The 16,413-nt window shown below is 42.6% G+C and overlaps 1 protein-coding gene across 1 annotated transcript in view; it reads right to left on the bottom strand.

The window, feature by feature from the left end:
- dnt (tyrosine-protein kinase Dnt) overlaps window positions 1-14,658 on the bottom strand; it is a 114,361-nt gene extending 99,703 nt beyond the window's left edge. The window contains exon 1 of the mRNA XM_071585627.1: window positions 14,391-14,658. Within this exon, the coding sequence (XP_071441728.1) occupies window positions 14,391-14,658 (268 nt within the window). The remainder of the gene's footprint in view (window positions 1-14,390) is intronic.
- Between the last annotated feature and the right edge of the window lie 1,755 nt (window positions 14,659-16,413).

The raw sequence follows: 16,413 nt of genomic DNA, 5'->3' as shown, positions 1-16,413 counted from the left end.
TGGAAAAACACACCGTATACTCTAAGATGATAATACTAGTCAGTATAATTGCTAATTTTAACGCATACATTCAATTGGGTTAATGGGTTAGGAGGCTAAATCAAAAACTTATCCCCTTGCATAACTGCATTTAAGATCACGAATCAATGATAAGTTCCTAAGATTTGAGACACTTCGTTGAAATTTCCAACGTCCATGGGGATATAATAATTTGAAATGACAAAATAGATAAAGAAGACGTAAATTATAAAACAGATGGGACCGAAGTAAGCTCATCACAATGGGTTGGGTGTTACACTGATATCAAACCTTTAATGAGCTACACACATTAGGTGTGAGCACGAGAGTTAAAAGTACGAGCCTAAAATAGTCGGTACAAGCCTAAAATAAGCAAGGTAACAATGGACGGGTTGCAGGAAAATGTATTTGAAAAGGTCAGAAAGAGCTCGCTTTAGCTAGAACACATTTAGAACACTCTCACTTTAAAAGTTGGGAAGCTACGGAATTGATAAATGTGCAATAGACTGCATCAATAACATTTAAACAGGTCGCGAGCAAAGGGTCGTAATATACGGACACAGTAAGGGTAACATTGGGTGTCCCACAAGGAAGTGTTATCGGTCCCCTATGGGTTCCTTTTATAGATTGATGACATCGGATCTCAGGTTTCCACGAAACTTCGGCTATTTGCTGACGATGCCGTGATACATAGGGAAATATCTAGTCATGAAGATAGATTGTCATTAGCTAACGACCTAAATGCAATTCCAAAGTGGTGCGATACATGGGAGCTACAATTATATTTGAATAAATGTTTCGATACATTTTTGGAGGAAAATTATTTCGGGTAAAACCCGAAAGCAAACTATATAGGGAATCAACATAACACAACGGGGAATCCGTAAAATACTAGGGTGTAACGATAACTTAGGATATGTCCTGGGGAAAACAAATAGAAATTTGCGGAATAGCAAATAAAAAGTTCGGATTCATTAAAAGGATACTCGGGAAGTGTAATGAAAGGGTCGAGGAGCTTTTTTTTTTATATATGATTTTGTGGTTATTGCATGCGGTTTTTTTTCTCTTTCTTTTCTAAATTACGGGTGGTGTCCTAACACCCCCCGCCACACGCCCTTGCGGCGGCTTGCGGGGTATTAAGTAGATGTAGATGAGCTTTGTCATTACATGTTGGTTAGGCCTCACCGTGAGTATGCTGCAAGTGTATGGGATCATCATGAAGTAGGCTTAATTTTGGAACTAGATCGAGTGCAACGCAGAGCAGCCAGGTTTTTGAAAAGTTGTCATGAACAAGGTGCCCCCCATCCTAATTCTTTCAATAGTGTCAAGGCATTACAGGCCCTGATTTACTATAAAAGATCAGGGCACCAGCGTAAAATCAGGGAGACTTGTCGTAGAACGGATGGATTTAAAATGTCGCTTTTTCCTCGTACCATTATAAATCATAATAGACCTGACAGCAATCGCGTAGGCGATAATTATAATTTGTAGTAGAGTATATATTTGTCGATATCCTGCATGTTATTCATTTTATGTAATAGACCCATATTTAGAGCATATTTTGAAGATACTTATCCGGTTATTGAATATTGCTGCATGTAAGTACTTTCTTTCGGGTGATTAAAATTAATCGAGTGCACGATCAAAGTAATATTTGTGTAAAGGCAACATGATTTGATTTCGCGTGTGGTTTTTTTTTCTATTTTACGGGTGGTGACCTAACACCCGTATTGCGGGGCATCACCTTCATCCACAAAATACCCCATACGAATACTCTTGATTCTGGAAGAGAGCAGGCAAAACTTATTCCTTGTAGAAGGGTACAGAACGGCTTTGGTTTACTAGTGACCGCGAGGGAATTGTTATGACCACAAATCATATTGGTAGACTCGGCCATGGGGATACAATTGGAGCGAGATGGACACCGTCACAGACAGTTTCAAATACTCGTTCTTTCCTCGCACGATACGCAAACAACAAACTCGAACCCAATAGTCCGAAAAAATTAAATCAACTTGAACAATAGAATTCGATGAATCGATTATAATGGGCACAAATCATTTGCATGATGTATATAGGTATGTGTGCACACTAGTTCGTTTGCACGTGTGCTAAAATGTATTCATTGCAAGTACGAGCTAATATGATCACTGAATAAAGTAGAGCCTGAAACCATTAAATTCACAATAGAATATTTCTGCATGCTGGTGCCCTAACACCCCCCACCACATGCCTTTGTGGACCTTTCAGGTTAATCTGAAGATGTTGTGCAACACCTGCTCAGAGTCGCTTAGTTCGAGGATTCTACTTGACACTTAAAATTTCCTATCGCTTTTATTCCAAAACTATGTTAACTCTATGTATCTATACACGATGTAGATAGTTATACATGTATTTAGATGTAGTAGATTAATGTCAATGATAACTATATGATCTTTTCGTTAATTCTAAAACCCATTCAATATACCGCTCCAAAATCTGGTTTAAATCGCCAGAGTAGCTCACAACTTGCCCGTGTCTTTGGGCCATGTTATATATAAAAAAAACCGCAGACCAAAAAAGGTTCATCATAGCAAATCACTCGAGAAGTTGGAAACGTATGGAAGGGATATAAAAACACTATGCAAGGTTAGATGAATTTCTGGTAAAGAGATAGATAGCGTGAGTAATGGGGGTGAAGTTACGTACATCAGATGTGACCCGAAGAAATGTCATTGGTCTTCTCTTATTTCTCCTTCATATCAGAGGTATCGATGGCGCGGTGAATAATAATATCCGCTCATTTGTCGACGAAGAAGCAGTTCACATAAGTTTGTTGTTGGCAAATCATTTTTGAATTAAAGACTAGACTGGTGCGATCCAAATCCAACATAAAAATTTGCGTAGTGATGAATTTTCGTAAGGAAAAAGAGAACAGTCCTCCCCCGAACGCCTGCCATTTTTCTATTGAGGAGCCCGAAACTGCAATTACTATATAAACAATGGGGTACGCTTGGATGTTAGCTTAAATATCATTAGCAATATCTATTGTGAGGAAAAATAAACGGGCAATTTATGAATAAGGTAGCACAATATTAGTGCACATTACTAAGAGTAACATCAGTGTTTGAATACTGCTTGATGAGTGCCATTTTCAAGCTTCGTATTTTTTCTCATGACCTTTGAGATTTCTGGGTATGAGATCGAGGGTGACATTTACTTCCTTTGCAGGGAAGAACTTCTACCCTCAAGACCTCCAAATTGTCCCGGGGTCACAACGCCCACGGATCTACTCTACTAAATTGTTTCCTGCTCTACCATCGTGATCCTATCACTGAACAAAACACTTCGCAGAAGTTTGCTATGTGCAAATAAAGGAAAAATAAACTATACACTTTTAAGGCAGAAATTTAAATGCCCATTAAATTGGTGGATTTTCAAATGATTACCCCGAAAGAAACAAAGCTTAAGCTTGAACTGTTTTTACAGAGGAGTAGGCGCATTGAATTTCGTATGCTTTTCGCTACCACCCGATTATTCATGTTTTCCGCTATTATCCGCAAGGTTCAAGGGGAAAAAATGTGTCGCATTATTAACTCCAAAGTATTTTTTCACAGTAAGCTACCATTGTAAAATCACTTCTCGGCCAGAATTCTAGCAAATAATTAACTAATTAAATAAAGACCTCAATCCTCCTTCGTACTTTTATGAGGAAAATTAAGTCACACGTACGAAATGCTTATTTGCGTAATGCATATCATGCATATTTTCACTCAACATTTTGTTGTATCGTAAATTTTAGGGAGAAACAAGTGGTGTAACAAGTAGTTTTGGGCCGCAAAAAAAGGACGTGAGATTAATTACATATGCTGATGTTAGTGACCATTCTCCTTTTTGTTTTGTTTGTGGAAGTGTGATATAATAGCAGCGAAACCCTGATTCAAGTGCTGATCAATATGAAAGAACACTTAAATACTTGTCCACCTAAAGATCAAATGTGTTCCACAATGGCACGAGAAATAGAGCAAATATAGATTGGAGCTTTCATAGACTCACCTAAGTCCCAAAGTACTAATAGCTATTCGGGTTATAAGTGTTACCAAAGGTTATCAATGGATTGCTAGAAATATGAACACGCTAAAATTTAAAAATGCAATATTCAAATCGCTTAATGATTAAGTGCTTTGTTTAACACACGACATTAACACTTCATTCAGATTTTCAAACTATTTTCACCTGAATGAAACATGTTTAGTGGGCCATTTTTACTCCTTCATAACTTTTCTAATCAAACTCGTACGAATTCTATAGGCGCTGTAATATTGGGGTCGATATAATGGAGTACATATATTTTCAGCGAGTACATACAGCGATAATAGCGCCACTAAGCTTGTACTAACGTTACATTTCAACAATCGCAATATTTGATTTATATTTTGTAAATTGAATCGAATCAATGCATCTACTTGATTAGTCCCGTTGTAACATATGGAGCTGAAACATGGACATTAACAAGTCAGGATGAAGAAACCCTTAGGATATTTGAAAGAAAAATCTTCTTTAGGATATTTGAAAGAAAGAAAAGGAGAATCTATGGCCCAATTAGAGAAGGAGAGAGATGGAGAATTAGGAGGAAAATGGAGATAAATGAACTACTAGAAGGGAAGGACATAGTTAGATTTGTCGAGTCACTGCGGCTGGCATGGTTGGGCCATGTAGAAAGGATGGAAAATGACAGAATGCCCAAACTGATGCTTAATAGCAAGGCGGAAGGGGTCAGAAGATGATGTGGACCAAGGAAGAGATGGCTACAGGATGTGGAGGATGATTTGAAGGCAGTGGGAGTTACAAGATGGAAGGAAAAAGCAAGAACAAGAACTGAATGGAGGCATATCATAGAGGAAGCCAAGGCCAACACCAGGCTGTAGAGCGGCAGATGATGATGAATACAGCTACTTTAACATATTTTCAATTCTAATTATTGTCCGTACGTTTTCCGTAAGTACAGGATATGACATTTTTATTGTATAAACGCTAAATCTTATAATCGAATCCTCCATAAGGGCCCATGTAAAATCAGTTGCTTTCAATTGATAATATTTAAAAGAAATGGAATGCGAAAGCATGTTTTTCAAAAATGCCGAACAATAGACATAAGTTATAACTAACCATATTCCATGTTAGGGGAACTTACATATGCATATATAGTATAGTATACTTGCGATAACGGCAGAACCTTCTCCAAAGGTTCGTTAAAGGTATTTAATTCCCTTCCTCATCCCCCAACCCTCCTCAATCACTTTTCATGGGTGCTCCCCACCCTGCCAGAGGTGTATAAGGAGACGTGTTTTGTACACAGGACAGATACATAAGACGTCCGGAATCTTATCGGACTTGCGAATGGGGGAAAGAGGCGGGAGTTGTCGAAATAATGAGACCACTCCAAAGCTGTCACTACCATGGCACAAAAGAGAGAGAGGGACTGCCACACGTCTTTCGGCGCTTAAAAATTCTGAATAAATGAATGCGGGATTGCGAAACGGATTGGTCCTCACCTCCCCCGTTTCCCCAGGGGAGAGTTATGAAGGGCGAGAGAGGAGGATTTGTAGGGAGGATCAGGGGTTCCCGAACACATTCGGAGGGAAGTTGGAGAGCTAAAAAGCCTCCTCTCTCGACCCTGGGTGTGTTGAGCCCCCCTTACGTATTCCTCCCCCCGAAGGCATTCATCGGTCAGCAGCAGTCAGCGCGGGGCAAAACGGACGCGTGAGCGACAGCAGGGAATTGAATCCCGGGTACGAACTTTTCTTCCCAAACAATCTCCTATATCTATTATTTTTTCTTTTCACGTACCCCCACGCCTTCCTTGGCGGTCTCTATCTGCATAAATTACCTAAGGCCCCTAGGCACTGTTAGCAATATTCTCTCGAACTAATATGATTGCCGTTTTTTTTTCTTAAATACATGCGTCGTGACTGGAAATAATCGTGCCTTAAAAGGGCCGCGTCAATTCAAACGAGAAGTTTGAGTAAAACTTCTCGTACGACTTGACCCTTAAAGAGGTCTCTCACGCGATACGTCCAGAAAGAAAAATTTACAAGACGACCCAGAAGTCGCATTTCAACAGTTTTCTGTATCTTCTGTTTTGAGATGTTTAGACAAAATTTATAAGCGAGTTAGTCACCGCCACATCATTCAATTCACATCCCCTGAAACGATATTTAGTCCTAACAAAATCGTAACCTAAGCGCGCGAACATTTTTTCCTTCAAGATAAAAGCATGTGATGATTTAGTCATTCAGTGCATACGTGTGGACTGTGATATTTTTTTAGATAGATATTTTAGTACCATGCAAGTCACCGCTAGGGTGTGGGGCAGGAGTCGAATACACGCCAGACTTATTTTGACCCGAATATGAACCTACCGCGATCGGACAGTGTTATCATGATCCCTTATCGTTCGTGGAAAAAAATGACACGACTGTGCATGTACGTGAGTTTGTATTTGAGCTAATTTCCTTTTCTTAACATACTTACTCAACGTCTATGTCATCACTTCCTTCTTCCTTGGGAATATTTGTTTGCCTAATGCAATTATTCTCCTTACGTCCCTATTAGCTAGACCATTTTGGTCCAAAACACTCTGAGATACGTAAACTGTTCCACCTGTTCCAGTTCCTGCCATTACATTTGAACGTTTAATTCAGCCTTCCTCTTTATCGAAAACCGCATAAACTTTGTTTTATTTGCATTTATTCTCATGCCTGTCGTAATGATTTTCTGATGCACTCAGTAGAATTTGAAACCCTCTGTCTAACTTATAAACTAAAGCTAGATTATCCGCAAACCTAACTGATTTAATGAATTGTCCGCCGACTCTGGCTGTCATCTTCAGTTTATTCCATGCCTCCTTAATCATTTCGACATCGACATAAACACCCCGCGATCCACCAAGTAGACGTCCGCATTCCAATCCTGGAGACGACAGGTCTTTTTCCATCAAATAGATCTATCCCTACTTGAGGTGTTTTGTAGAGAGCACTTCAAGTGAGTGAGTGAGGTCGCCGTCCGTCGGATGGGATGTTGAATTGCGGACCACTTGGCGCCTGCCTTTCGTAAATACTGGGCTAATTCCGACACCGGGTTTCTCTCAACCCTTCCTTCTTTCCTATCCATCCCTAATGACGCAAATGATCTTAGCTGTCGGTCCCCTAAAACTACTACTAACGTTCTTCCCTTTAAAATCGGTCTTCGAGAGTTCAACCAAAAATACTCTTCATTCACCTTTCCTACAATCTTTGGACTTTCCCCAACAATCCCCTCTCCTCCCGCACCATGTCTAGTACTTTTTCAGCCGAAAATATTCGGATTTGGAAAGTGATTTATTGCCATGTGGGCAAGGATGTTTACTGCCGTGCTAGTATTTTACAAGTGTGCCTACCATCTAACCAGAACGCTAATAATGTATATATTATTCGATTGTAATGATAATTAATGGTTATCATTATCCCTTAAACCCTGTAGGGTTCTTGAGCGTGGGAGATCGGACCCTTCTCAGATCGGGCGAAATGGCTGGAAGGGGACATTCGATTCAATGCATCCATCTCTCTATTCGGGAGGGCATAATTCAATTCAATGAAGAGCACCATCGCGAGAGCTGTCCAACCCTTGGGGAAATGCATTGGAAGGGGCGGGGGTTGTTTGTGAGGGGCGGTTGGTCTTTACACCCTCACGTCATACGCGCGGGAAAAAAATGGACAAGAGTTTGAGTCATGGGGGTTGAAAATGACCCCCCACCCCCGTCCTGCTCCCCACTCCCGCCTAAATCGTTCCAGTCATTTTCACACCCCTATGAGTTATGAGAACGGGGGGTGGGTTGGGGACTTACTTACGCTTCTTCGGCATAGGGCGGGTGTCGGGCGGGGGGGTTGGTACATGGGGGGGGGAAGGGGGCGGGAGTTAAGAGGACCCCTCCACCACCCTGAAAATGTCACGTATAACAAAAAAAACGCAGATGAATAACAATCGGTCTCCCGACCAGTCTGGGTTGGTCGGAGTGAGTCATGCGAAGGATCGAAAAAAATAAAACCTAAATCTAGAATTCCCCTTGTGCGTATCGCAAAGTGCGGATGGAGATAGAAGTTTCTCATGGGCGTTAGAAAGAGATGATAGAGCGTTGGGAATGGAAAATAAAATTGCACATTCACAAAGTGATGAAACTTTGTAAATAAATGGGCGAAGCAGGATTGCGTATGCAACATTTTATTATTATTATTCGTAGAAGAAGTAGGGTTTAATTCGTACCTTTTAAGAATTTGGATGTACACCGACTAATGCAAGAGTGTCGTCTAACAATTCAAACCCTTACATCCCCCACTATATTAAACTGTTCTTCAATTCCACGAACTTCCTTCTTCCCTTCATTCCCTCCAACATTCCTGTTCTATCCCTGCCTCTCCCTCGCTTTCCCAACGTTCTCCTCTCCATCACCGCCTTCAACGTCCCATTCCCGATCAAAGCTCTCTGCATCCATCTTTCCTGTCTCCTTTGCATTTCTCTCCTCCCTCACTGCGCCTAGCACCTCATTCATTTTCCTTTTGGGTCCATTTCACCTCTTTCCATCCTTCTCCACAGCCAAATGCCTCGAATCTACACCTCGCATCATCTTGCATACAACTTCCATGTTTCCTCGATGTGCAAAACCACTCTCCACATCAAAGTTTTTGATAACATTTTCTCAAAATCCAGTGTAAGATATCCTGTATCAAATAAGGTAACTCGATACATGTCAAGAGCATTTAATCAGTCTTACCTCGAAACCTAGAAATGTCTGCGTGTCTTCCTTATGGGAGATTGGTTTCATTAGATGGAAAGCGGGAAACTGTCTTGATAATGCGAAGGGGAGATACTAAATTGCAATTTCAGGACCACATTTTGAAAATGCTGCAAGTATTTTATATCAATCTGGGAAAGTTTTAAAATAAGAAGGTGATACGATAAAAAGAGCTAGATTTAGTCTTTCCATTTTCGCGGAGTGAGAGCTTTTGCGACGGCGCTACTTGACAATATAGTATGCGAGCCTCCCCAGACACGAAGATTGTAGGATGATTCTACGCAATATACCGGACTATGTAAGTTCACTTGTGACGGTGAGGAAATCGGTTGAATCCCACATCACATTGACAAAACAGACCAACTCAATACTCGTAAATGTAATGAAGAAGCAAGAGAAAGCTTTAGTTGAACCACATTTACGCGTAGAATAAGCGTCAAGTATCTGGGATCCATTGGAGAATACGTAAGTCATAGAATTAGATATGGTTCGGAGAATATCCTCTAGATTTGTTCTAAAAAAATGCTACGAGAAAAGAGGAAGGATAATTTAATAAGTTGGAGGAATTAGGTTGTGAGTCCCGTGATTCACTTAAGAGGGCCGACTAAAACATTGAGAAATGTACAGGGCCCCTGAGTTCCCTTTACGGTCCACTTTAACTAGTTCCGTAGTTTTCTAAGACTTAACTGCCTTACCCAAGCCATTACAGGGTCTAACCTCCGGAAAGACACCAGTAGTGGGTTCAAGTTACAGTAAACATATATTGATATACTCAAAACACAAAAACAGCGTCTAAAAGAAAATATATTTACGTTTATATAGGTTGATGCAAAAATCATTTAAGACTATTACAAATTCAAAATGAAAAAAAAAAATTTCTGATAGTGGGTAGAATTGGAATCTACAGGTGTGAAGGGTAATGTGCCCCACTGACCTCCGAGCGAAGCTGCTTACGGTGTTCTCTACTGTATGTAAACACGGTGTTCTGCAATCTACGGTGTTCTGTAATGTATTGTAAATAAAAACTACGATAACTTTTGATGTTACATGCCTTGCGTTGAAATACTCCCTGCCACAGGTCCCAACCGTGGCCCTAGAACCCTAATCTCATCTAGGTGGTCCAATTTACCATAAATGTTTCGCCGTAATGATAACCTTGGTTTTAGTAGTAAACTGGATTCTCCTATGCCTCGTTTAAACCCTACCTGCTCTCCTCGCCTTCCCATCATAATTCCTCCAACATCTAAGCTAGCTCAATCTATTCTCGATTAAAGTTCTAACAAATCTAGCGGAAAATTTGTTGCCTCCGGCGTAACTTTATGGATTTTGCATAACTAATTGAAATTAAATGAAATTGTTGACTTTTTATTTACACACACACTTTTTGTGGAATTACAAAGTGAATAATTTCATTTCATTTCAAAATCCAGCGGATTTTTACCTTAACTCTTGCCAATTCCTCAATGAAAATGTTCTTTCTTGGATCTCAAATTCTTTTCGGGGCCTAATTTGAGCGTAGTTACACATCTCCCATACATTTTCATTATATTTGCCAAACAACCACGGTTTGGATATCTTCGTTACCGCAAATACTCGAGATTCAAGTACTCCTTCTTTCCTCCGTCGCTACGAAAAATGCATGATAAAACAAACCATAGCAAACAAAATTGAAGCCAAGAACCCGAAAAAATAAAATTAACTTGAATGCTAGAAGTTAATACCATTGGCAAGCACAACGATTATTTCACGACGCATGATTATGGCATACATTTGGCTTTTTTGTACATGAACTAACACGAATTGTAGTGTATGTATAAACTGTAATTTCTGCATGAACGGTCGGTGCCCTAACATCCCCCGCTTTACGCTCTGGCAGCGGCTTGAGGGACAATGTGTAAGTGTAGTGCAATATATGTTCAGAGTCGCTTAATTCGAGTTATTCTATTTGATATTTAATCACATATTTTTTCCTTTTTTTTCAATACATGTCTGCGCATATTTCCGTGGTTAATACCTCCTCAAACCATCACGACTGGAGTCGACCCTCAGAGAGCAGTAGCCCGCAATCTGCCGGATGGACCCTTTTAAATCTAAGAAACTTTCCCTGCGAACCTAAACGTGGAACCAAACACACGAAAAATGTTGTCAACGTCCGCTTCACGATTCGCACTTGGAAGGTATCGGTAAGAGGGGCGGCAAAGTGAGGGTGTTTGAACGTCGATATCAGCGCCACACGCGGTAACGAACGTCCTCACGCAAAACGGGGGGGAGGAGGGAGAGTGGGTAGGGGTGAGATGGAAGGAAGGAAGGAGCAGAGAGAGAGAGAGAGTTTCGTAGTGGTGAGACATAAAAATCAATACCGTGCGCTAGGAGACTGGGGTAGACTGACTGACACTGAATGCTCCCCCGCCATATCATGCGGGGGGGGGGGAGAGAGTGGGTGGTGGGGGAGATTGGGAATCGGGGAGAGAGAGAGGGAAGAAAAGGCGAGCGAGAGAGCCCTTGCGATTAGCAACTCTTGCTTTCGGCGACGGGAGCGGGGATATATTGAAACGAAAAAAAAGGAAAACAAAAAAACAACGCTCCCCGTCGCAATTTTCGCGTGGTCGAAAGGATCGATAACTTGAGACGCCCGACGCGGCAAGATCGACTGCAATCGTGAAAACAAGAGCCGGCCGGCGGGGCTCTCAAAAGGGATCATCGTCCTTTCCTACATCTACATGATAACCTTGCAAGCCACCGCGAGGGCGTGTGGCACGGGGTGGCGGTGGGGGGGGGAGAGTTTTAGCGTGCCTACCATTTGAGTAATTGGTGATTATTGGTAATGGGCACAATTTTCTAATTGACTTTTGCAACCGTTGTCGTCTCGTATTGTTCAAGAACAACGGTGGGTCACGGAATGCCATGTTTTCCCAAGCATTGGATGAGAGGTAGAAAGGCCGCTAACATAAGCCCCCTCCCTGAAACAAGCCCTTTTGACGGAGTGGTGTCTAGATGAAAAAAATATATATATGCATATATATACATATAAATATATATATATATATATAAATATATATATACATTTCTCTATAAAGTCCTTAATGGACTTTTTGAGGGCAACGATTACGCCTGGTTGGCGGCGCGCTTTCTGCTGAGAGGCGATCACGACGAATACTAATTGCAGGTGATATGGATGAATTTCCATCGGTGCTGTGGTGCATTTATTTTGCAAACTACCCTTGGTCTGGGTTTGCCTGCAAGAACTTGCACCATGGTATGATCCCATATACATTTCGGACAATGTGACGGATCCTACGGCACATCGATGTCCGAGGAATCTAGAATAGAATTGCGACGGCGAGCGGCAGCACGTTTGTTTACATCAAAGCTTCCTTCGCAATGGGTAGCTTCCCATCCTCTTTGCTTCGCCCCTCGGCGGGGATGATACCTCGAGACCGATCGATTATTGGAGGCAGTAGCCCACGGAACACGATACCGGTTAGTGATCGACACTGCAAAAATTGAAGATGTTCCAAGATTACAATTTCGAGGGCACTGACCTGGAATTATAACGACGCTCGCCTTAGTTGTGCTAAAGGAGCATTCCAAAACGAATCAATCCGCTTGCGATTACAACGGTGCATTTTTCCCTTTAGCGGACCTCGGATCGCATTAAATACATCACAATCCACCACATAAGAAAAAAACCCATTTTTAATGGGTTCTTTAGCCTGAAAATGATTTCCTGTAGATATAATCTGTAACGACATGCCAGACAAAGAGTCCCATCAACTAAAAGCGAGACTTAGACTTTTAGCAAGGTTCAGAACAAACGATTTTTAACAATGACACAAAAGGAGTTCTTGTGGCCTCATACTATTTAAGCAGGTTAGACCACAAAGATAGGCATACCCACAAGCGTAGCCACAAAAGAAAAAGCATATAAGGTATCCATATGAGGTGGGAATATTAAAAAGATAGAAAAAGTTCAAAGAAAGGCAGCAAGATATGTAATTAGTCAGGTGCAAAAGAACAGAGTGTGTCACAGAAATGTTAGATCTACTGAAATGGGAGAGTTTGAAAAATAGAAGAAAAAGGAGTAGGTTAGGCGCGATGTATAGAATTGTTAAAAACGACCATAGTTTTAAAATAAAAATAAGGACGCAAAAAACAAATAAGAAAAAATACTCTTTTTTTAAATAGAACTATTAATGATTGGAACCAGCTGCCTGGAGGTTTGTTTGAGCCCTTTCCATCCAATTTTAGAAGTTTTAAGTATAAATGTAAAGCAGCCACTGGGTAATAAACTTCATTGTAGTTATTAAAATATTGTTTGTATGCGATGTGGAAGTGTCATTGTATGTAAGGATATTTTGTCTCCTATCTGTTTTTCTAGTGCGTGTATGCATGTACTTTTCGTAAGAGTAATCATTGGCCAAACTTGACCGTTGCCACCAGGAAAATCGCCTAATTGCAACTAAATTCTAAAATTAAAAAAAATAATAATAAATAAGGGAGATTGACTCTATTACAGATGGATACAAATATTAGTTCTTTCCCCACACAATCAGGAATCATAATAGAAAGAAATCAAAGTCGTTGTAGAAAGAGTGAAGACATTTGACTTACACTTAAGAACAAGATTAAACGCTGTGAAGACATAAGATTCATTCTTAGATGCACGTGTATAATAGTTGCTAGTATTACGTATTTAAATGCGTGTAAGTTAAGATTGTGTTTGCATGAATGTATATGCATCTGTGCGTCTGAATTGGCACGATTTTGTTAGTTTTGTGCGTGGTTTTATTCTGTTTTACTGGTGGTGATGTAACACCCCCCGCCACACGCCTTGCGGCGGTTTGCGGGGTTTATGTAGATGTAGAAAAGGAACTCAAAGTAAAATATTCAACTTGCCAAGTAATTCCTCCATAACATTTCAATTGGATTCGTAAGACTGAAATAAATAAACCAACATTCATGTAGCGTAAAAATCATTTGCGATGTAAATAAGCGGTACAAAAATCAAAACAATAAACAGTGGTGTTACTTTAATACTGGCGCTTTTAATAAAAAAACGTGTACATCTCAAAAACAGTGCACCTTCTAATAACTTCATACCATGAAATAATGAAGGTGGCTCTGCGAGAATACATTTTGCAGTATCCCTGGCGCGTGGAAATGTTTAAAATTCTCGCACGTACCGCGTCTACGTTAAAAAAAATGATTTCTATCCCTGATTAACGAATAACTGAAGCATAACGGTGAAAATTACGAGCTCAATGGCCAGCGTTTCGCGTGAGGCCGTTTCGCATGAGACCGTTTCGCTAGTCATTAACGTGCAGGGTAGACTCTACCACCCGAGTAGAGTCATACGCGAGTTAAATGTATACTAACGTGTAACGTAGTCTTGAAGGGCAACCTGTACTCGGAGAATACATTTCCTCCAACACACCCTTAAAGTGCCCTCAACCTGCCAGCAGAGTACGCCCCAAGTGCAATGGAGAGGAGAGGAGGAGAGGGAGGGGCATCAAAGTGTTTTAAAAGGCCGCTCCAACAGAGCCTCGTACAACAACTAACTCACCGAGTAACCGCCTGACTTCCCACTGGGTAAGGTACAGGTCGAGGCTGGCGGAGCATAGCGGGACGAGCTGCAGCGAGAGGACGACCAGGAGGAGCGGGGAGAGGAGGAGGGATGAGGCGGAGGAGAGAAGGCCGCGGCGCGGTTTCCTCCCACCCTCAACCCTCCCTCCGAACGAACGCCTCTCCTCGCCGCACCGGTCGGCAGCAACCACCCGGGATCCGTCGACCGCGGAAGCCGGGGACACCACTGGGCGATCTACGGCGGTCATCATTGCTTCGGCGGGAACGGTAGAAAGCGCGGCTTGCGTCGAGACGTTTCGCCCGCGCTACACCCACTGGGCAGTCCACGTTATGCTCATAGAGTTTCTCACCCCGGGGCAGGCCAGGGACGCCCTCGCATGTCTCCCTTCTGGCGGAAGGGGCGTGCAGAACAGCAGGACCTCTCCCCTCCTATCAATGAGCGACTCGGACAGGGGGAGGCGACACATGTTCCCCGCTTGTCCCACGAGGGGACGCGGATGACCAACTACCCGCGCACCTTTCCATCATCAAAAGAAGAAAAACACCCCAAGAGGTGGGAATAGTCCTCAAGTAAAGCGACGAGAATTATCCTGACTCTTGTCAGTCCAGTCTTCAAACTCGGTACTAAAGAATCCACCTTTTTCACACGCCTCTCATGTCAGCGCTGCCGTGCTACGCCCCAATGCCGGGAGCATATAAACACATCCCTCTCCCTCATCGCCGTCTTGGGCACATAAAAGGAGAGGGGGGATTGCAGGACAGGCAATAGGGACAGCCAGCGTCTTATTATTTACGAGTAAATATCTTTCTATCGGACTCCGTTCCAAAGTCTACAGAGATATCAGACTCGAACCCACACGCACACACAAGAGTAGCACTGTCTCACACACCACACATATAGAGGCAGCGGGATATCCTCCGTCAACACGGAAGCAGGCGAGGGGTTGCTGCTGTATTGATGATATTGGTAGGGAGTTCAGCACATGGCCCCGGCCTAAGTAGAGGTAGGGAGGGGGAACATCGATCAAGGAGCGCGTGCAGGGGACGCACACGATGTTCGGAGTGCGCGCACACCACCCACGACCGCCACCCCTGAATGAAAACAACGGTCGGTGTAGCGTTGACCCGAACCGCTAGGAGGGAAAGACTTCCCGATCCGTTTACTCCCTTAACCCCCCTCTCCTCGGTACGAATCTATACTTGGCATCCGACTTGGATTTCACAGGGGGGAGATATGTAAACAAAAGCCACCTCACCCACCCCCCACAGCCTCCTCCTTCCCTCCGCGGAAAACAGACCTTTCACCGGGGTATATTTTAGAGGAGAATGCTCCTCTTTCCTTCACTTTTTTTTCCTATCGTGAAGCAGTCATGTTGTTTGTGGTTGGATGTAGTATGGATGGATGATGGTGATGAGAAAGTCAGTCACCTCCCTTCCCAGAGAGGTGGGGGGTGCATAGGATGAAGCTGTCCCGGGGTTGGAGAGAGAAAGAGAGAAGTGCCTTTCCACTCCTGTACACAGGAAAATATTTATACTTGGGAAAAAGAGAGCACACACACGAGCTTGCACGGGAAGCCGGGTTGGAGGGCGTCTGGCTGGACGAAAACGAACTGCGTTTTCCAGGCTCCCGATTCAGTCCACATTAAGAATGAAAGCAACCACCCCTTCTCTCGACCCACCCTCCCATCAAAATAAAAACAACACCACCTAAAAACCCCTTTTATCCATCGCCCCTACAACCTCTACCCTATCACACACACAACCGCATTAACGCGCACTCAGGTCCACGAGGTCACACATGCCGGTCAGAAATTGGAGGGTGTCTTCCCTTTGGGAGACGGACGCTATGGAAACAAGGTGCAGTCTCCTCTATTGTTTTGCGAGCGACACACCCACGTACACGGTCGCGACCCTCCCTCCGCCCTCTTGCCGGCAAACCAAAGCGTAAATAAGACCAGTCCACTCAATCACAACACACAAGACACACGCCCCCTCTCCCCATA

This window comes from Hetaerina americana, unplaced genomic scaffold (genome assembly GCF_022747635.1).
Source record: "Hetaerina americana unplaced genomic scaffold, ioHetAmer1.1.p SCAF_2, whole genome shotgun sequence".
Lineage (NCBI taxonomy): Eukaryota > Metazoa > Arthropoda > Insecta > Odonata > Calopterygidae > Hetaerina > Hetaerina americana.
This window is presented reverse-complemented; position numbering and strand designations above follow the sequence as displayed.